This window comes from Nelumbo lutea, chromosome 6 (assembly GCF_056320005.1).
Source record: "Nelumbo lutea isolate HS-2025 chromosome 6, American lotus-T2T, whole genome shotgun sequence".
NCBI lineage: Eukaryota > Viridiplantae > Streptophyta > Magnoliopsida > Proteales > Nelumbonaceae > Nelumbo > Nelumbo lutea.
Genome location: NC_142689.1, coordinates 23,159,660 through 23,182,475, shown reverse-complemented (window position 1 = coordinate 23,182,475; position 22,816 = coordinate 23,159,660). Strand labels below are relative to the sequence as shown.

The following is a 22,816-nucleotide window of genomic DNA, read 5'->3' as shown; positions in this document are numbered from 1 at the left end:
ATACTGGCATAGTACTCTTCTAGGGTTTTATTTCCTTGTTGCAGACCAAAGTACTCCTGATAGAGCTGATATACCCATGTAGTATTATCTTGCCCAGAATACAACTTCTTGGCATGTTCCCATATGTCCTTAGCTATATCTAAGAACATGAAGTTGGCACTTATTTTGGGTTCCATATTGTTCCATAGCCATGTCATGATTTGAGCATCCTCCTGTTCCCAATCATCAAACCCTGGAGAGTCAGCCGGTGGTTTATCTTCTTTCACATGCTTCACTTTTCTCTTTGCCTTGAGAAAAACTTCCACCGACTTGGCCCATGGAACATAGTTCTCACCATTCAGTTTAATTGAGGTCATCTGTACACCTAGATAGTTAGAGGAAACCACCACACTAGGTTTCTGATCACTACAGCCATCTCCCATTGCTGCCATGATACTCTTTCAATGCTGCCTCTAATCTGAATTCCCAATCACCAACTAAGTGCTGCTGTCAAGAGTTTGATGTTCCAGAACCTACAGCAGTCCCTAAACACAATGATAGATACACACACCTTTGTTCTTATCCACACCACTACTGATTTCACAAAAAAAACACAGACTACACCGACATTAACTCAGCACTTACTAACCACATGCAAGCTCATTTACAACTACTCAACAAAAACTCAACTAGCTGTCACACCACTACTGTTGTCAAGAGTTTGTGCATTACAAGCACCATCACACAGCCATAGCTGTCACACACAATACAGACCTGCTTTAACACTTTTAAGAGGGCACCACAAGACCAAAAAAAACTCAACTAGTACCATTGCATTACACCTTGCACCATTCGGCCACCTACAGTAGCAGCCCTTACACCATTTGGTCACTGTAAACACAGCCTGTTCTTGGAATTTTTCCAAGAACCAGGGCAACAACCAACTTAGTTCTCTAGGTTCTGATCAGTCCTCTCAAGTTCTTGAAGATTTTCAACCCAAAAATACCAACAGCACATAGAAGAGAGATAACCAACCTTCGTTTGAGAGCTTCAGTCAACCATTCACTACTGAAGTTGTTTTCTTAGGAAAGAAGGTTCTGTGCACCAGAAAAAAAAAGAGCTGTGATGTTTCAGGCCTGGGATGAATCACTTTTCTCCATTGACAGCCCAGAGAAGAAAAGGAGAGGACTGAAGCACGAACTGAAGTTGTCACGAACTGAAACAGGTCACGAACTGAAGTTGTCACGCTCTGGTACCATGTCTTTACTGTAGCTACAGTAGTCCGAACCAGTAAGGAGAAGAAGAAAGAGAAGAGAAGAAGAAGATGAAAGAACTGTCGAACTTGATAGATAAACCCTATCAGTCGACCTCTTAATAGTGATTAGGCTTCTAATTAAATGTACAAGGACTAAACTGCCCCTACTTATGTATGGGACAGAGAACCTCTAATAAGACTGCCACATAAACTCATAGCTTAACCAAGGTGAGATGACTAATCTACCCTTATTCGGCTAACTCTAACATAGATGATATGCCTACTACCACCATTGAACCTCAACCTCTCGCAGATGATCTTGACCTTCCTATTGCAATACACAAAGGAAAGCGTCGCTGCACCTTATCTACTGCCCATTGCATCTCTCGGTTTCCTTCTTATGACCATCTTTCACCATCATATAAGTCCCTTTTGGTGGTCATTGCTTCTGTACCTATCCCCAAAACTATGTAGGATGCCTTGGTAGTACCTGAGTTGAAGGAAGCAATGAAGGTTGAGATGGATGCACTTATAAAAAGTGATACTTGGGAGCTAGTCAAACCAAGGGGGAAGAAACCGGTTGGGTGTAGGTGGATATTTACAGTGAAGTACAATGCAGATGGGTCAATTGAAAGATATAAAGCTCGACTGGTTGCTAAGGGATACACACAGACTTATGGTATTAATTATGTAAAAACCTTTGCACCAGTTGCCAAAATGAACACAATTAGAGTGTTGTTGTCTCTTGCTACAAACTTCTCGTGGTCGTTGTTCTAGATGAATGTTAAAAATGCTTTCCTAAATGATGATCTACAGGAAGAAGTGTATATGGAGTTGCCCCAGGCTTCTATAATGAAGACAGTGGAAAAGTTTGCCGACTGAAGAAGGCCTTGTATGACTTGAAACAGTCTCCAAGGGCATGGTTTGACAGGTGTAGAGAAGATGGGCCGAATGAAGTAGTCTCAGCAGTAGTGATTCCAAAGGTATTTCGGCTACTTGACAGTCCAGAAAAGAAATAAAAAACAACCCAGAAATCTCTGGATTAAATCAGACTAGAGGATAGTCAAATAGTTGTACTGTTTCCAAGGAAACTTCGGACCTTTTAACAGTCCAGAACAGTGAAAAATTAACCCAGAAACAACTTAGCAAAGACTTACAGCAAGAGAGTCTCTGGTTTGAACAATAAACCAGGCCGAACACTTGTCCTCTAGGATGACTTCGAAAACCCTTTTCTCTAATTTTAAATCAGGCAAAGCAAATTGTTCTCTGATTCTTCCTGGTCACCGAACCCTTCTCCAAGTGTGTAGAAGCTTGGGAACCCTCCAATGACCTCCAAGAATCAGGCGGATGACTATAAACTCTCAGCCCTAGAACCTCCTCATGTAGTTGGCTGAACTAGAACCACATGAGGGACACGCCAAGCAGTGGCCTGCTCTGATACCAAGTTGAAAAACAGTCCTAGAAGTAGGGACTGTGTTTGAAACAAAGAAAACTAGCAAGAGAGGATTAGAGAAGAAGAGAGAGCTGCAGCAAGAAAGGTTAGAGGATGAGGAGTTCGAACTTAACCTCCCTCTAACTCTCTAATACACTTTTATTAAGTTAATCTTTTAGTAATTACAAGAGAGGTCCTTAGTTGGACAAGAGAAGAACATAAAGATAATATACTTATTCCCCGAAGTTGAATGTTGCTAGAGCTTACAAACTGAGAAGTGATGTGAAGAATCTAAGACAGGGGGAGAAGTCACTTGCAGCATACTTCTCAATCTTAAAATCTGTATGGCAAGAGATTGATTTGATAGAGGCTGTGACTTGGGATACCCCTAAGGATGCTAAAACATACAGGAAATTGGTTGAACGGAATAGGGTGTTTGAGTTCTTGACAGGGCTGAATTCTGAATATGATATTACAAAGCAAAACATCTTGTCCAAGGAAGATGTTTCATTGTCACAAGCATATACTCTGGTCAGTAGTGAAGAAAGTAGAAGGCAAGTGCAGGTTCAAGGAGTTGGTATTAATGATCATTTTGCAAATATGGGAAAGATATTCAAGGAAAGGTATGCAGATTGAAGAAATCTCTTTATGGTCTTAAACAATCTCCTAGAGCCTGGTTTGAGAGATTTAGAGCTGCACTTGTTAAATTCAGCTATGTTTAGACACATCGGATCATACTCTGTTTGTGAAGAAAAGTAGATCTTTGGCAGTGTATCTCATTGTGGGGGAGTTGAGATACTTCCTTGGCATAGAAGTTGCGAAATCCAAGGATGGGATCCTTATTTCCCAAAGGAAATATATTCTTGATTTATTGTCTGAAACTGGAAAACTGGGTGCAAGACCAGCTGCAACTCCCATTGATATGAGTCACAAACTTTCAGCTACAGATGGAACTCTGTTGGAAGACAAAGGGGTTTTTCAGAGACTTCTTGGGAAGCTTCTGTACCTGTGCATGACTAGACCAGATATTGCGTATGCTGTCAGTTGCATTAGCCAATTCATGCATGCTCCTAGAGATACTCATATGGCAGTAGCAAAATGGATTTTGTGCTATCTGAAAGGCTCTCCAGGGAAAGGAATCCTATTTACCAAGCATGACCACTTGAAACTTGAAGCCTATACTGATGCTGATTGGGCTAGAAATATGGATGACAGAAGATCTACTTCAGGATATTACAGTCTGGTGGCTGGTAATGTTGTCTCTTGGAGGAGTAAGAAACAATCTGTTGTGGCCAGATCTTTTGCAGAAGCAGAGTATAGGGCCATGGCACATGGGGTCTCGGAATTGTTGTGGCTAAGGTCCTTAATGGAAGAACTTGGGATTGATCATGATAGATCCATGATGTTGTACTGTGATAATCAGGCTGCCATCAACATTGCTCACAACCTGGTACAACATGATCGAACCAAACATATTGAAGTTGATAGACATTTTATTCAAGAAAGAGTCTCCTCCGGAGAAGTGTGCCTTCCATTCGTTACCTCTGAAGGACAATTGGCAGACTTTCTCACCAAAGGCATCTTCTCTGTAATGGGCCTTATTCTGGGCCCATACTCTTTTATGTTCATCTTTTGTAATTTCTTGTCCAACTAATGACCTCTCTTGTAATTACTAAAAGATTAACTTAATAAAAGTGTATTAGAGAGTTAGAGGGAGGTTAAGTTCGAACTCCTCATCCTCTAACCTTTCTTGCCGCAACTCTCTCTTCTTCTCTAATCCTCTCTTGCTAGTTTTCTTTGTTTCAAACACAGTCCCTACTTCTAGGACTGTTTTTCAACTACAGGTTTAGACATGCCTTGGAAAATTTTGGCTATGCACAGGCTCAACCTGATCACACTCTCTTTTTCAAGAAAGCAGATTCAACTTTAACTCTCCTGGCTGTATATGTTGATGATATTGTGGTGACAGGCAATGATAGTAATGAGATTAGTTCTCTCAAGAAGCTACTTAATAAGGAGTTTGAGGTAAAGGATCTAGGGGATTTGAGATATTTTCTGGGAATTGAAGTGGTTAGGTCCAAGCATGGTATCTTCATATCCCAAAGGAAATATGCCCTTGATCTCTTAGAAGAAACTGGAAAATTGGGAATTAAGCCAACAGACACACCAATTGAGCCAAACCACAAGATAAATGCAGAAGGGGGTGAACTACTTGAAGATAAAGCCATGTATCAACGGCTGGTTGGAAAGCTTCTCTACCTCTGTCTAACACGCCCAAATATTTCTTATGTTGTTAGTGTTGTCAGTCAGTATATATAGTTTCCCAAAACATCCCATCTTCTTGCAGTTGAGAGGATACTTGTCTACTTAAAAAGGTGTCCAGGTAGAGGTATACTCTTCAAGAATAATGGTCATATGAAGATAGAAGTGTACACTTGTAGAGAACACTGATGTGGGCCCCACAACTACGGTCCCACTGTGTTCGTAGGGTAGAAGATGTTCTAGTCTGCCTAGGGTTAGCTATTGGTCATTTAGTTGTTTCAGTTGTTATTTATTTCGGTCTTATTTTTTGCTCTATTTGTTATGTAAAGACTAAGGGTAGATCTGTCCTTTCCATGTAATGAGCATAACCTATAAATATTAATTAAAGTGGCGGCGGCAGAACATTAAGCTTTTGCTCCTCCTTTCAACCCTTGTGTTCTACTGCTTCTCCTCCCTCTTCCTCTTCTTTCCTCTTACCTTTCTTCTTATCTTCGATCCTGAAATCCATTAGGGTTCAAGACTGATAACAGTCCTGAACTTCTACTTGGTATTAGAGCTAGGGTTTCTCATGTGAGTCTAGTCCAGCCGACCACATGAGAACCATCTAAGGCTGGAAGCTGAGAAAGCAGAGATCGTTGACTGGTTCTTGGAGATCTCCAGAGGATTAGCAGCTATTTGAAGAAGTGCCACAGTTGCAGCGAGTTGGTGATCAGGAAGAATCAGAGAAGGCTAGGGTTCGGGTAACCTTGGTAGGCAGCGAACTGCATCCTATTGTAAGTCTTTTATTTTCTGAGAGAAGTAACATCAGAGAAGATAGGTTGGACCTATCCAGCAAGGGTGGCCTAACCACTCTAGGGTTTTATCTCTCAATTCTCTAGGGTTTTGTCTTATCCCTGCGGCAAACCCTAGTATTGGACTGAACCTTGTGATCTTATCCCTGCGGCAAATCCTAATAGTTCAGTTTTAGGGTTTCAGCATATCAGATTGATCAGTTTTAAGGTTTCATATTAACCCTAATACAAACCTTATCCGTACGGTACTGTCTGGAGTGTACGGCTTTTAGGACTGATTTCTTTTGGGGTTTCGAACACTTCTAAAGGGGTGAAAACAGTTCGGACTGTTGCTGTTGTGTGTGGTTGTTGATTCCAGATCAGTTTTATACATGTTTCATGCACATCTACTGTGAGTACAGATTGGTTCTATACTGATTTTGTGATTGTGGTTGGTAGTCCTAGTGCTGGTTTTAACTGTAGTAACCCTAATTTTGAGACTTCTGGTTCTTGACCGAAACGGAGTTTAAGAATCAGGCAGAAGGCAGTTTTGGGAACAGTAGTTATGGTGGTGGTTCTGAGACAGGTTTTCAAATTATAACCATAAAGTTTGATGGATCAAACTATTTGGAATAGGCCCAATCAGCCATGATGGCTATTGGGGGAAGGGGCAAAGTAGGGTATCTCTTGGGAGATGTGGCAAAACCTTCCAAGGGAGACCCTATGTATACCAAGTGGGTCCAAGAAAACTACTTGGTTATGACATGGCTCTGTAATTCTATGCAGCCCCATATCAGCCGAAATTACTTATGGGCAAAGACAACCAAGGAGATATGGAATGTGATGAAAGAGACTTACTCCCAACCCCTTAATGTTGCTAGAGCATATGAGTTGAAATGTGAGGTGAATTCCCTTAAACAAGGAGAGAAACCAGTGTCGGTCTACTTCTCTACCTTGAAGTCCCTGTGACATGAGATTGATCACTTAGAGACTCTTGAGTGGGAGAGTCCCAAAGATGCTCAGATACATAGAAAGCACATCGAGACAAACAGAGTGTTTGAGTTCCTGGCAGGACTGAATTCAGAATATGATATTGTGAGGCAACAGATTTTGACCAGAGATAGTGTGACCCTCTCTCAGGCATACTCCTTAGTGCATAGTGAAGAGACTAGGAGGAAAGTCATGATGCAACCTCAGCCGCTTACACCTGCCTTGGTAGCTGTCAAACCCTAAACAGAGGGTGATTCAGAGAGGGACAGAAAGAAGGAAGATAAAAGGGATGTGGTGTGTGAGCATTGCAAGAAACCTAAACACACAAAAGAAACATGTTGGAAGCTGCATCCACATTTGGTCCCGGCAAAGTTGAGAAATAAAAAGGGTAATGCTCATGTGGCTATGACTACTGATTCAGCATTCTCATCTGGCACGAGAGGCACACCATTAGAGACCCTAGCTGCAGTTCGGGCTGCTCTAATACAACTGGAGAAGGAAGTTGGCAGTTCAGCTCAGTTACCGCAGTCATCGTCAGCTCCAGCCACATCGGCCTTTGCACACTCAAGTACTCGAGCCTCAGCCTACCATGCCTCCGCTCCAGGTACTACTGAACCGTGTTGGGTAATAGATTCAGGTGCATCCAACCATATGACTAACTTGCCCTCTTTGTTTACTACTTATTACTTATCTTCTGGCAGGGATAAAGTATCTATAGTTGATGCTTCTCTTGTCCCTATTTCTGGCAAGGGTGACATCAAACTGTCGGATACTATATCCTTGTCCTCTGTCTTGCATGTTCCTAAATTGGATACTAACCGCCTTTCCGTCAGTAGCATTACCAAACATTTGAACTGCTCAGTAACTTTCTTTCCTGATCGATGTGTTTTTCAGGACATGGAGACGAAGAAGGTGATTGGGACTAGCTGTGAGACGAATGGGATCTATCTGCTCGGGGAGAGTTCTCGTCGAGAAGAGTCAGTGGATAAGAAGTTACTTGTTTCTCAGGTTGTGAGTCCGGTTATGCTTTGGCATAACCGATTGGGTCATTTATCTTTTCGATCCTTGAAGAGTATGTTTCCTACTTTGTTTGAGTTTGTTGAGTCATCTCAGTTGAAGTGTGAAAGTTGTGAGTTTGCTAAACATTGTAGAAACTCTTATTCATTGAGTAATAAAAGGAGTAATAGTTCTTTTGATATTGTGCATATTGATGTTTGGGGGCCATATCACATTCCTTCTATGGGTGGGTATAGGTATTTTTTGTTATTTGTTGATGACCACACCCGGTTTTCTTGGGTTTATCTTATGCGATCATGAGATGAGGTGCCTGCCCTGACCCAAAACTTCCACCAAATGATCCTAACCCAGTTTGATGCCAGGATCAAAGTGCTTAGATCTGATAATCAAAGGAATACTTTGCTAAGCCATTGGCATCGTACCTCCTTAATCATGGGGTTATCCACCAGAGCACTTGCCCTCATACACCTCAGCAGAATGGGGTTGCAGAGAGGAAGAATAGGCACATCTTGGAGGTAGCTAGAAGTATTATGTTTACCTCCAATGTCCCTATTCGCTTCTGGGGTGATGCTATCCTTACGGCGGTATATCTTATTAATCGGATTCCTTCTCGGGTTCTTGATATGAAACCTCCTTTTTCCCTTCTATACCCCAATGAGGAGTTGTTCACTATTCCCCTCAAGACATTTGCTTGTACTTGTTTTGTTCAGCTTCTCGGTTCCCATCACTCCAAGTTTGAACCCAAGGCCTCCAAATGCATATTTCTTGGTTATGCAAAAACTCAAAAGGGTTATTATTGTTATGATCTTGTCTTAGGGAAGAAGTTTGTATCCATGGATGTCACTTTCTTTGCGGAGACACCCTACTATTCTCGGGTCTCTCCTCAGGGGGAGAGTAGTGAGCGTGGAGATTTGGGTCCTTTTCTTCAAGGGGAGTGCAGTGAGGACAGGGTTAATACTTTTGGGGCTGTTCCCTTACCTATTCCAGTTGGTGATGAGGGTTGCAGTAGCGAGGGTGGTCAGAGGGATCGGGAGTTGAGAGTCTATCACAGGCGATGCAAGCAGGTTGATCCCGGTCATCAGTAGTCCCGGCCAACTGCGGCTCCAAGTCCAGATATTACAGTCCTAGGGTCCACAGAGACTCCTCCCATTGTTGCTACCTCACCCTCTGCAGATGACCTTGACCTTCCCATTGCCCTTCGTAAAGGAAAACGGCATTGCACCACATCTACAGCCCACTACATCTCCCAGTTTTTGTCCTATGATCGCCTATCTCCCTCCTACAGGTCCTATCTCACCTCCGTTGCTGATGTCCCTATTCGGAGAATAGTGCAAGAATCCCTATCAGTCCCAAAGTGGAGAGGTACAAAGCTCGGCTAGTTGCAAAAGGGTTCACTCAGACTTATGGTATAGATTACTTGGAGACATTTGCCCCGGTAGCCAAGATGACCACCATTCAGGTTCTATTATCTCTTGCAGCAAGCTACACTTGGCCTTTGTACCAAATGGATGTTAAGAATGCCTTCCTGAATGGGGACTTGCAGGAAGAGGTTTACATGTAGTTGCCTCCTGGATTCTATGATACAGAGGCAGGTAAGAAGGTCTACCGGCGGCATTGTATGGTTTGAAGCAGTCACCTAGAGCTTGGTTTGACAGATTCAGACTAGCCCTTGGGAAGTTCGGTTATGTACAGGCCCAGTTAGTTTATGCACTGTTCATCAAGAGGGTGGAGTCGTCACTGACACTACTTGCAGTATATGTTGATGATATTGTGGTGACAGGAAATGACAACCATGAGATTGAGTCCCTCAAACAGCTCCTTCATCAAGAGTTTGAGGTGAAAGATCTGGGTACACTACGGTATTTTTTGGGTATTGAGGTTGCTAGATCTAAACAGGGGATCTTTGTCTCTCAGAGGAAATATGTTTTAGATCTCTTTGCTGAAATTGGAAAGTTGGGTGTCAAACCTGCAGATACACCCATTAAACAGAACCATAGGATTAGTGCAGAGAGTGGGGAGCTGCTTGAAGACAAAGTTATGTTCCAGCGGTTAGTAGGAAAGCTCCTATATTTATGCCTCACCCGGCCAGATATCAGTTATGGCGTTAGTGTTGTCAGTCAGTACATGCATTCTCCTAGAACCACACACCTTCTAACAGCAGAAAGAATACTAGCATACTTGAAGAGATGCCCGGGTAGAGGTATACTGTTCAAGAACAATGATCACATGAAGGTGGAAGTCTATACGGATGCCGATTGGGTTGGGAGTGTTGATGACAGAAGGTCTACCTCTGGATATTATGCTCTTGTGGGAGGTAACCTGGTTTCTTGGAGGAGTAAGAAACAGAGTGTTGTCTCCCGATCCAGTGTTGAAGCTGAGTACAGGTCAATGGCTAATGGAGTGGCTGAAATCCTTTGGCTGAGATCACTACTTGAGGAGTTGGCTATTGAGTATGAGAAGCCCCTGATGTTGTATTGTGATAATCAAGCGACTATTAATATAGCACACAACCCAGTGCAGCATGACAAGACTAAACATATTGAAGTTGATCGACACTTTGTACGAGAGAGGGTCGCATCACAAGAAGTGTGTCTCCTATACATCACCTCCAATATGCAGCTAGCATATATCCTCACCAAAGCTGTACCACGGAAGAAGCTAGAGGCAGATCTATCCAAGTTGGGAATGATAAACATTTATTCCCAACTTGAGGGGGAGTGTAGAGAACACTAATATGGGCCCCACAGCTACGGTCCCACTGTGTTCGTAGGGTAGAAGATTTCTAGTCTGCCTAGGGTTAGCTACTGGTCATTTAGTTGTTTCAGTTGTTATTTATTTCAGTCTTATTTTTTGCTCTATTTGTTATGTAAAGACTAAGGGCAGATCTGTCCTTTCCATGTAATGAGCATAACCTATAAATATTAATTAAAGTGGCGGCGGTAGAACATTAAGCTTCTGCTCCTCCTTTCAACCCTTGTGTTCTACTGCTTCTCCTCCCTCTTCCTCTTCTTTCCTCTTACCTTTCTTCTTATCTTCGATCCTGAAATCCATTAGGGTTCAAGATTGATAACAGTCCTGAACTTCTACTACACTGATGCAAACTGGGTTGAATGTGTGGATGATAGGAGATCTACCTTAGGGTACTGTTCCCTTGTTGGGGGAAACCTTGTCTCTTGGAGGAGTAAGAAACAAACTGTTGTTGCCCGCTCCATTGCTGAAGCAGAATACAGATCTATGGCTAATGGGGTGGCTGAAGTGTTATGGTTAAAATCACTACTTGAAGAGTTGGAGGTTGAATATGAAAAGCCCCTAATGTTGTATTGTGATAATCAGGCTGCTATTAATATTGATCATAATCCAATACAACATGATAGAACCAAACATATTGAGGTGGAATGACACTTTATCAAAGAAAGAGTTGCCTCTAAAGAAGTGTGCCTTCCTTATGTTGCCTCTGATATGCAGCTTGCCAATCTCTTCACCAAAACAGTTACAAGGGTCAAGTTAGAGACAGATTTAATGCAAGTTGGGAATGACTAATATCTATTCCCAACTTGAGGGGGGTGTGGAGAAACAGACTAGTAATTTAGTGAAGTCCCTGCCATACTAGTTGTCTTTTTTATTTACATTTTATTAGTATTTTGGGCCTTGTTGTATTAGTCTTTCTGGGACTTACTATGCCTACTATAGTTGTTGTCACTATTACTGTTATTGTTTATTAAGGAGTGTGTTGGGAGGCAGGGGCATAGATGTCATTGTAGACCTTGTTATGATAGAAACATATAAATACCAAATCAGGGTGGCAGAAACTGATTAAGATCTGCTCCCTTTCTCTTCTCACTCTTCTATTCTCTTCCCATAGTTTTTGAGGCACCAAGGCGAGGCTAGGCGATTGGGCGCCTAGGCGATGGATTTTTTATGTTAAAAACATAGATCCTAGGGTAGTTCCCTAGGTACCATAACCATATTTCTTTAATAATTATTCATGATTTTCATAAGAAAAGTATAAATTTCATACTAAAGTATAGAAAATCAACATATTCATGAGAAGAAAAGGAAGAAGAAAAATAAAATTCAAAAAATATAGGGGTTGAACCCTTATTTTTGTTGTAGGAAAAGAAGAAAATAAAAAGTATTGGTAGTAGTAGTAGTGGTAGAAGAAGAAGAAGAAGAAGAAGAAGAAGAAGAAGAAGTAGTAGATGAAGAATATATGGAAGAGGAAAATGTGCTGATTAGATAAAATTTTTAGTTCTTCCTTACTTGTTGGTTCAGGTTTTTAAGTCTTTGAGGGTTCAACACAGCGTTTAGCAATGTTTGTGTTGACTAAACCCTAATAAATAAGAAAATAATAAAAAAAATTAGTATATAAACACACAAAATGATTGTTTTAGTTTAATAATGTCTATTTTATAATTATGATCTCAAAAAAGAATGAATAAAAAAGTATTTTATAGTAGGAAGTAGAAAATTGTTAGGCGATTAGGCGAGGCGAGCCTCAAAGGGCGCCTTGTCGCCTAGGCGTCGCCTTGACAACTATGTCTCTTTCTCTCTTCTTTCTTATGTTTTTCTCTTATTTCTTTTTTCTTTTTTGGTTTTCTTGCTGAAACCACATCAGAATACTGATCGACTGTGAACAGCACCAGCCATCTAAATACTCAAGTACTATTGGACAAAGGTTTTGTGCTGGTTATTCAATCTGTTTTATCCATTTCAGATTGAGACTATCAACTTCAAGCAACAAATCAGAATTCATGTTCACAAGGGTTGGCAAAGGTCTTATGCCGGTTGCCAGCATAACACAAGAAGCAGTTGAAGACAAAGCTAAGGACTGGTGCAATTATAAGAAATCCAATATGAATCTAACAATATAACTAAAACTATTGTAGCTAAAAGGAATTGTAAGTACCATGCAGTTCAAAGAAATATTATCTTCCTTACAGTTCAAATAAATCTAATTAGATTGACCAAAAAAACTGCAATGATAAAAAACCATTCAAAAGAAATACTATATTATTGGCTCAAGAAGTAATTCAAGCTAGTTGTTGGAGCCTGCCTGCCAAAAGAGAATCCTTTGAGTAGCAGCACCAGTTGGAACACCCTCTGGCCACATTGGGATAACTATATAGGCAGAAAATCTCTCATTTGCTCTGATTTTGCTAGCAATTTTTAGAGCAATTTCCATTGGTATTAAATTGTTTGCACCTGCATGTAAGTATAAATATATGTTCAGCAAAGAGAACTCGATAATGGTATTGACAATCACCACCACCTAAAGTGATATTCAAGAAGAAAATAGAGAAAGAGACCGACTTACATCTTATGCAATTTAAACACATGAAAAAAACAACAAAAAGAAATATAAAAGTATTCAAATCAATTTATAATAAATTTAACTAGTAAGTTAGTAACACAAGTTTCTGCCCTAGCAAATCATGATTGCTATCAAACTGAAGCTTAAACTTGAAGAAATAGTTGGTTAGCCACGGGTGTGGGGTTCCATACCCACATCTAGTTGTTTCTAATTTCTTTTATTAGTAGTTTCTAATTTCTTTTATTAGAAGTTTCTAATTTCTTTTAAGTTGGGCCGGCTGGCCTTATTGTTTCTAATTTTTGTTTATTTCCTATTCTTGTAAGGAACCTAAAGCTATAAATAAAGAAGTGTATGGGGCGGCAGATCATTAACCACCGAACCCCTTCTTTCTTTTCTCCTCTCTTCACTCTTCTCTCTCTCTCTCTTTTTCTTCTCTGCGAACTTGTATTACTTCTCTAATACAGTAAACAGTTCTTCTTCTTTCAAGTTGGTATCAGAGCCTTCGATCTAGGGTTTCTCATGTGGATTTAATTCAGCCGACCACATGAGAATTGTTTAGGGCTGAAAGTTCAGAAAGATCCTTACTTCGGCTGATTCTTGGAGGTTGCAAGAAGGCTTTAGCAGCTGTCCTAAGATTGGAGAGAGCATCTTGTAATCAGGAAGAATCAGGCAGGAATTGAGTGATCAAGATCGATTCTTGATCAAGATTGGAGGTGCCGATCAGCTTTTTCTTGGTTCTTTGATCAAGATTCAAGGTGCTGACAATAATCGATTGATCAAGTTTGAAGACTGAAGGTAGCAATCAGTTTTCCGGGCATTTTTCTTCATAAAGTCAGTACCTTTTCTTGAGATTGATACTCAAAAGGACTTCGTTATTCATTCAGAGAGGTATGGATAGAAAATCTCAGGACTGATATCAATCCCATGAAGGTAGTTGACTATTATCTAACTGCAAAATCATTGTCCTAGGTCAGCTGTTATCAGCCTAGAAATACAGTTTTTCTTGTCACAGTAGTTTAAAGCCTCTTCTTAACTTAGAATGTAGTACAAGAACTAAGGGGAAGGTGCTTTTGGGACTGGTGGTTCAGGTAACATGACTGAAAACACCTTTCAGATTACAACTGTTAAGTTTGATGGATCAAACTACTTGGAATGGGCCCAATCAGCCATGATGGCTATTGGGGGTAGAGGAAAATTAAACTTCTTGCTAGGGGATGTGAAGGAACCCTCCAAGGAGGACCCTACTTATGCTAGGTGGATCCAAGAGAATTTTTTGGTGATGACATGGCTGTGCACAGCCATACATCAGCCGAAACTACTTGTGGGCCAAAATAGCTAAAGAAATATGGGATGTTATGAAAGAAACATATTCTCAACCCCTTAATGTTGCTAAGGCTTATGAGCTAAAATTTTAGGTTAAAAATCTAAGGCAAGGAGAGAAGTAGGTCTCTGTTTACTTTTCAACCTTAAAATCCCTGTGGCATGAAATTGGCCATCTTGAAACAATTGAGTGGGAGAGTTAGAAAGATGCATAAACATATACAAAGCAGGTTGAAACTAACAGAGTTTTTGAGTTCTTAGCTGGTCTGAATTCTGAATATGACATTTATCTTTTGGGTCTTTAAAGAGTCTTTTTCCAAACTTGTTTGAGTCAGTAGAAGTGTCTGGGTTAAAATGTGAAAGTTGTGAACTTGCCAAACATAGTAGATCATCTTATCCTTTAAGTAATAAAAGAAGCAACCTTCCTTTTGAGATTGTGCATAGCGATGTTTGGGGGCCCTACCATACTCCCACCATGGGGGGATACATATATTTCTTATTATTTGTTGATGACTATACCCGTTTTTCATGGGTCTATCTTATGCACTCTTGAGATGAGGTCCCCTCTCTGACCCAAGCTTTCCATCAGATGATCCTAACTCAATTTGAAACCAAGATCAAGATTCTTAGATCTGATAATGCCAAGGAATGCTTTGCAAAACCCTTGGCATCCTATTTCCTTGATCATGGGATCATTCATCAGAGTACCTGTCCTCACACACCTCAGCAAAACAAGGATGTTGAGAGAAAAAACAGGCATATTTTAGAGGTAGGCAGAAGCATCATGCTTAACTCCAATGTTCCCATACGCTTCTAGGGAGATGCAATCCGTACAGCCATATACCTCATTAATAGGGTTCCTTCACGGGTCCTAAACATGCAAACCCCATTCAGTCTTCTATATCCAGATAAGGACCTATTCACTATTCCCCTCAAAACTTTTGGGTGTACTTGTTTTGTTCAAATCCTTGGACCTCATCGCTCCAAGTTTGATCCCAAAGCCACTAAGTGTATTTTCCTTGGGTATGCACAAAATCAAAAGGGGTATTGCTGTTATGATGCAGTTTTAGGGAAGCGCTTTGTCCATGGATGCCACCTTCTTTGAGGATATGCCCTACTATCACAAGGCTTCTCCTCAGGGGGAGAATAGTGAGGAAGGGATTTTAGTTTCAGCTCCAAGAGTTCCTTTACCTATCCCGGTTACTGAGGGGGGGGGGGAATTGTGAAGAAGGTTGTCAAAAATGCAGGGAGTTGAGAGTGTATCACAGAAAGTGGTGGAGGCATGTTGATTCTCATACTCAACAGCAATCCAGGCCAGTTCCAACATCTTCTACAGCTCTAGATCCAGACACTACTACTGCTCCCACTGTTGATCCCACTGTTACAGATGTTCAGCCTTCACCAACAGATGACCTTGATCTTCCAATTTCTATTCGTAAAGGGAAGTGTCGTTGCACCTCATCCACTACCCATTGTATCTCCAAGTTCCTTTCCCATAATTGTCTCTCAGAATCCTACAGATCTTACTTGGCATCTATTTCTGCTATTATTATACCCATAAAAGTGAAAGAAGCTCTTTGATACCTGAACAAAAGGAAGCAATGCAAGTAGAGATGGATGCTCTTGTCAAGAACAACACATGGGAACTAGTTAACCAGCCTGAAGTGAAAAAATCTGTTGGATGCAGATGGGTATTTACTGTGAAATATAATGTTGATGGTACTATAGAGAGGTAAAAGGCCAAATTGGTTGTAAAGTGATTCACACAAACTAATGGCATAGACTATATAGAAACCTTTGCACCTGTTGCAAAAATGAACACTATCAGAGTTCTTCTATCCATTGCTACAAACTTCTCATGGCCACTAGCTGGATGTTAAGAATGCCTTCCTCAACGGAGACTTGCAAGAGGAAGTATACATGGAGTTACCCCCTGGTTTTTATAGTACAGAAGTAGGAAAGAAAGTTTGCCTTTTGAAGAAGGCCTTGTACGGGCTGAAACAATCCCTAAGAGCTCGGTTTGATAGGTTTAGACTGGCTTTGGACAAATTCGGATGCATACAGGCTCAGTTAGGTCACACTCTCTTCTTTAAGAAGACAGGTCATTCCCTGACTCTACTTGCAGTCTATGTAGATGACATTGTGATAACAAGAAGTGACACTAGTGAAATTAAAACCCTTAAACAACACCTTCACAAGGAATTTGAAGTGAAAGACCTAGGAAAGTTACACTATTTCCTAGGAATTGAGGTAGCTCGATCTAAGCATGGCATTTTCATCTCCCAAATGAAGTATGTTCTGGACTTATTGGAAGAAACTGGAAAGTTAGGAGTGAAACCTGCTGATATTCCCATTGAGCCTAACCATAAAATAAGTGCAGAAAGTGGAGAACTCCTTGAGGACAGGGCTATGTACCAAAGGCTGGTTGGGAAACTTCTTTATCTCTGTCCAACCCGATCAAATATTTCTTATGCCATCAGTGTTGTCAGTCAATACATGCATTCTCCTAGGACCACCCATCTCCTTGCAGTAGAAAGGATCCTTGCCTATTTAAGGAGATGTCCAGGGAGAGGTATATTCTTCAAGAATAATGGACATATGAAAATAGAAGTGTATACAGATGCAGAATGGGCTGGATATGTTGATGATAGGAGGTCCACCTCTGGATATTATGCATTTGTGGAGGGAAATCTTGTTTCCTGGAGAAGCAAGAAAAAAAATGTTGTTGCTCGCTCCAGTGCAGAAGCAGAATATAGATCCATGGCCAATGGTGTTGCAGACAGGACTAAGCATATCGAGGTATTGTGATAATCAAGTTGCAATTAATATTGCCCACAACCCAATATAGCATGACAGGACTAAGCATATCGAGGTTGACAGACATTTTATCCGAGAGCTAGTCGTGTCTGAAGAAGTATGCCTTCCTTACATTGCCTCAGACATGCAATTAGCTGATCTCTTCACCAAAGTAGTCACAAAAAGAAAATTTAAGACAGATTTACGTAAGTTGGGCATGACAAATATCTACTCCCAACTTGAGGGGGAGTGAAGAAATAGTTGGTTAGCCACGAGTGTGGGGTTCCATACCCACACTCAAGCTCTAGTGTGTGTGGTTTCATACCCACACCTAGTTGTTTCTAATTTCTTTTATTAGTAGTTTCTAATTTCTTTTATTAGAAGTTTCTAATTTCTTTTATTAGAAGTTTCTAATTTCTTTTAAGTTGGGTCGACTGGCCTTATTGTTTCTAATTTTTGTTTATTTACAATTCTTGTAAGGAACCTAAAGCTATAAATAAAGAAGTGTATGGGGCGGCAGATCATTAACCACCGAACCCCTTCTTTCTTTTCTCCTCTCTTCACTCTTCTACTCTCTCTCTCACTCTCTCTTTTTCTTCTCTTCGAACCTCTATTACTCCTCTAATACAGTAAACAGTTCTTCTTCTTCTTCTTTCAAGTAAACTCAATAAAATCACTTTAACTATAGTCTTCAAATTTATTTAATCCATAATAGAAATCAATGACTTCACTCAACTCATTTTGAATTAAAAACCAATGTTCAAAGAACTGGACCAGGCATCAACTAGGAAAAGGGAGAGGTTCATGGGTCATAGGTTCAACCGGGGTATGTTGGAGTCAAATACCGGGGTATGTTGGTTGCCTTTGATATACCAACATAGAAAACACTTTGTATGGCTTCCTATGGTGAATTCTTGAATTTTCTAGCAATAGGATTATATGAATCCTCTAGTAGGGTTCATCGGGGCAGAGGTTGCACATTATGTCATACAAGCTAAGAGGAAATAAGTCCTTTCCCATATGCAGTGTTGGGTGTTAATAGTAGAGAAATTATTTGCAAAATGATATGTTGGGCTAATTACCTGATAATCACTTAAATGGGTTGAACTAATTAGACATGGGCCCTTAGGATGGTCAAGCTCCAAGTAAATTAAGTGTTTGACACTTAAAGCTTAAGTATAGGCCCAACACCCTATGGTCGAATTTGCCATGTTGGCAAATTCAGGGTTTAAGGTCGAATTTGCCTGTTAAGATCAAATTCTACCTCCACTCCAAGATCCCACCCTCCATCTACCAAAGATTCCATTTTAGTGATTCCAATTACCCAAGGCCTTTAAAGTGTAAAATTGCTCAACCACGTCGCAGCAATGACATCAAACCATGCCTTTAAACCTAAAAGTACAACCTCAATTAGCCTAAGAAATATCATGACAAAATTTCTTTTCTTAACCCAATAACCACCCTAGATTGTGTTCTGATGATGTAGATTGGACAACTTGATGTAACCTAAGATGCTCTCAGCCATCAGATTTCTCATTCTACCCATCCACTTGAAAATCTATCTTTTCTGTTAGATCCCAGACACCTTCAATCACCCATCCACATATTTTCACCTTTGATCTACACCATCTAGCCTTCCATCAAACCTAAATTCCATTTCAATCCATCTCATTGGCTGAAACTTTCAATCACCTTTGATCCACACCATCTAGCCTTCCACCAAACCTAAATTCCATTTCAGTAAATCTCATTGGCTGAAACCTTCAAGCCTCAAATCTATCCCTTTGACTCAACTCCAGACCTATCAGACACCACCAACAAACTCCAGACATCTCAAAACATCTACCCACCAAATTTCAACCCCAAAATTCCTATCTTTACCCCTCCATTAGACAAAGATTCCATTTGGGCTTTCTCACTGATCGAAACACCCATACCCTGAATTCCTTTGATCCTGACATTTCTGAACCAATCAAACCTCAAAAATTCATCTAGGACCCTCAAAAACCCTACATAGTTAAATTTTAGCTTAAAATTCCTATGTTTACCCCTCCATTTGATAAAGATTCCATTCTGGGCTTTCTCATTGGTCGGAACACTTGTACTCTAGATTTCCTTGACCCCAGCATCTCTGAACCAATCAAACCCTGCCAATTTGTCCAAGACCCTTAAAAACCTACCATTTCAAGCTTCATTCCAAAATTCCCTCATTTATCCCTTCATCATACACAAATTTTATTTTAGGCTTTCTCATAGGCTGAAATACTCGTACTCTAGATTCCCTTGATTTGAGTACCCTTGAACTAATCAGAACCCATCAGTCAATCAAAAACACATAAAAGCCCCACCCTATCAATTTTTATTCAAAAATGCATTCATTTTCCCGACTTTCTTCCCACTTTAGTCATCGAACTAGGTCAACAATGTTAAGTTAGGTTCTCACCACACCATCAAGGGTGGTAATCTCCAATCTGTTGTCATTTCACCTCAGCCTAGATTTAGCCTATTGAGTAGCTTAATCTGTAACCCAATTCCCCAAGTTGAAGTCACAATATTAATCTTTTGGGTCCTCCTGTTGCAATGACAAATGAGGGTAATCTCAGACCTAAATGATGAGACTGTTAGGCATTTGACCAGTGTGGAACCCCCAATATCTAGAACAAATCCCTTTTATTAATTCAGTTTGTTTAATGCCAAGTTCTTGGCCAGTCAAAACCTGTTAATTTCCGTTAGCTTCCATCATTGCAATGATTGTTATTCTCCCAATTTGTTTAATTCCTAATTGTTTTTCTTCTTCCTTTTTCTTTTGGTTATTATTTTTTTAATTTTCACCAAAATCAACTTAGCACCTATAGCTATGGTTCACCGCTTTATTGAAATTAATTAACCTCATTTGATCTCTTAGTTCACTTCTTTCTAAGGTTTATTCATTTACCTGACCCTTAGTATTTTTAATTGAATGAATCAGTATGTTTGATCATTAGCTTCTTCTTTTCTTGTTAATTAGTCTGATTGATCTTTGTTTATACCTCTTCATGACCAATATTCCTTAAATTGGTAGGATCTGTTGCTATTTTCATTGCCCTTGATATTCACTAATGACTACATGCTAGACAGCATTCCTCATTCTTGTTTGTTTTCTTCTTGTTAATAAATAATTCAAACCGCACTGTCCTCTCTTTTAGACTACGTAAGCTTCATCCTATATTCATATTAATGAATTGTTCTTTTCATATCATTAAGTCTGTTTATCCTACCAAGTAATTCCCATCCCATGTTATTTAATTCTCTTTTTATATGGTTTAATAATTCTCCTCTTTTGATTAGATAATTCTTATCTAATGTGATTGAATGGTCTTCATCTCGCATTAGTGATTAATTCCCCCTTTTAGGTTAAGTGTTCTTTACCTTATGCTATAGAAAACTCCTCTCTTCTATTGCTGAATAACTCTATGCTTGGGTTATGTCTTCCTTCTCATTGCATTCTTTTTTTTTCTTGTCATAATTATTTGGATCACTATTGTTTTTATGTTATTAAATGATTCTTGACCTTGGTTTGTTCTTTCTTAGGTTCATGAATGGGTTCTTATTCTATGCTAATGGATGTTTCTTTTTTTCATGTTATAATTCTCATTGCATGTTGATGTTAATGTCCCTCTTAGGTTATTAACTTTGTTGATTGGCTTTTGTGTTATATTTATTGGATAATTCCTCCATGTGGTTCAGTGCTCCTTATTAGTTTGTTTATGTTTGGTGATTGTGCTTGCTTTGAGAACCCCATGTGAGCCCCACCTATTGGAAATAGGAGAGGGGTGCCTAACCCCTTCCCTCTCCCATCCTAGTCTTACCCAGACAGATTGGACCATTACCTTAGGTTTGGAGTCACTGCATGGACCAAAATTATTTTATGTAAAAATAACCCAGGAGGCCCATCACTTCTAGTTTAATAAAATGATGGGTGGTGACTCCAAATCAGCTCAAATGAGCTGTTTTTTTATGCTCACAATGGTTTTGTAGCTTAATTGTACTAGTCAACCTAGGTTTTGATTAGGTTGACTTACTTGGAATATCCTAATGGATTTAGAATTCAGATTAGAAAGTCTAATGTGTATTCTAATGAGGTCAGGCCTATTAGTTCTAATTGGATTAGGCCTCTGACTAGTTTGACTAGGAAAGTTTCTAATTAGTTAGAAAACCTAGATAATAGGAAGTGAGCTGAAGTTGGGAACTTCCTACTATTCTAGTATCCTAATAGGATTAGGAGGTTTTGTTTAGGAAAGGATTGGGTTCTTGAAGTCTATCCTAGACAAAATATAAAGACCATTAGAGAGGGGTGAATTTACTAATCTTGTAAGATAAACTAGCTTAATTGACCCAACACAATTAAGAGAGAATTGCCTAGGATTTTGAAGCCCATTCCAGCATACTTTGACTAGCCCTTTGAGAGTACATTCCCAGCTTTGTTTGGTGGGATAATTAGAATAGCTTCTCAGCCAAAGAGGAGCAACAAGTTGCTGCCATTAGAGGGGATTAGAGGTGGATACGAGCCATTTGAGCTCAGCTCGTGAAAAGCTCAATTCAGCTCTGTATAAACCGAGATTTGAGCCAATTTTGAGCTCAGTAGGCTCATTTGTTAATCAAGCCGAGATCAAGCCCAATGAAACTCGGCTCGTAAAGCCCACAAGCTTAATCGAGCTTATGTTATATATAATATTTTTAAATTTTATGTAAAATTTTTATTTTTTATATGTATAATTTTTATTTTTAATGAAGCTTGGCTCACTGTTGGCTCAGCTTAAATCCACCCCTAGAAGAGATTGAACCTGAACTTTTAACACCATCATTGTGCCATCTTCAGTGTAGTTCTTGGAGGGATTGAAGCTTGGATGTGAACGCCACTTGGATTTTTTCTGCACTTGTGGGCATCTGAATCAGGTATTACCTTCTCCCAACTTCATATATTTGATCTACCATGGTCCAATAGACCCTAACAATCCAAAGAGAAAAACTGGTTTTCTCATGATGTGCAATTGCAACATTGGAATCGATCCAAAAATTTTAAATTTTACCATTCCTTCTGTTGGACTTTTTGCACATAATGATCACTTGATGATCATCTTTCATGATGCCCCAAACACCTTTTATGGATTATTCTACTAAATTATCTTTGAGACCAAAGACATCATCCCTATCTGATGATTTTAAGGGTGAGGATAAAAAGGTGGTAGTATGTTCTTCAGCTTCCTGCATAACTCACATTGAGGTTGATAGACACATTGTTAGAGAACATGTGAGCTGGAGGAGGAGGGGGCATTGAGATTATTATATATTTGCACTGTTTACGTTTTTTTGTTGCTGTCTTATGTTGTTTTTATATGTTTCTCCTGTAGGGGTATATTTGTAATGTTAACCACCAAGACAGTTCCTCCCACAATCTTCTTCTCTTCTGTTCTTCTCTTATATTGATCATATTTTCTTCCAGTATTTAACTCCATTAAAGATTATGGAATTCTTTTTATTCTATCACAAACAAGTGAAACATAAGACAACTATCAATCACAAGTAACATCTCAGGGTCTGGCACCATCATGAGTTTGTATCTACTCTTGCTGACAAGACAATCACAATAGGTCATATAAGATATGATCTTCGGTCAATAAGTAGACACATCATTACTTCATTGA

The 22,816-nt window shown here is 39.8% G+C and overlaps 1 protein-coding gene across 1 annotated transcript in view; it reads right to left on the bottom strand.

The window, feature by feature from the left end:
* The window catches only part of LOC148847930 (phospholipase D gamma 1-like), a 51,394-nt gene that overhangs the window by 6,000 nt on the left and 22,578 nt on the right, over window positions 1–22,816 (bottom strand). The window contains exon 7 of the mRNA XM_088951696.1: window positions 12,759–12,907. Within this exon, the coding sequence (XP_088807822.1) occupies window positions 12,759–12,907 (149 nt within the window). The remainder of the gene's footprint in view (window positions 1–12,758; window positions 12,908–22,816) is intronic.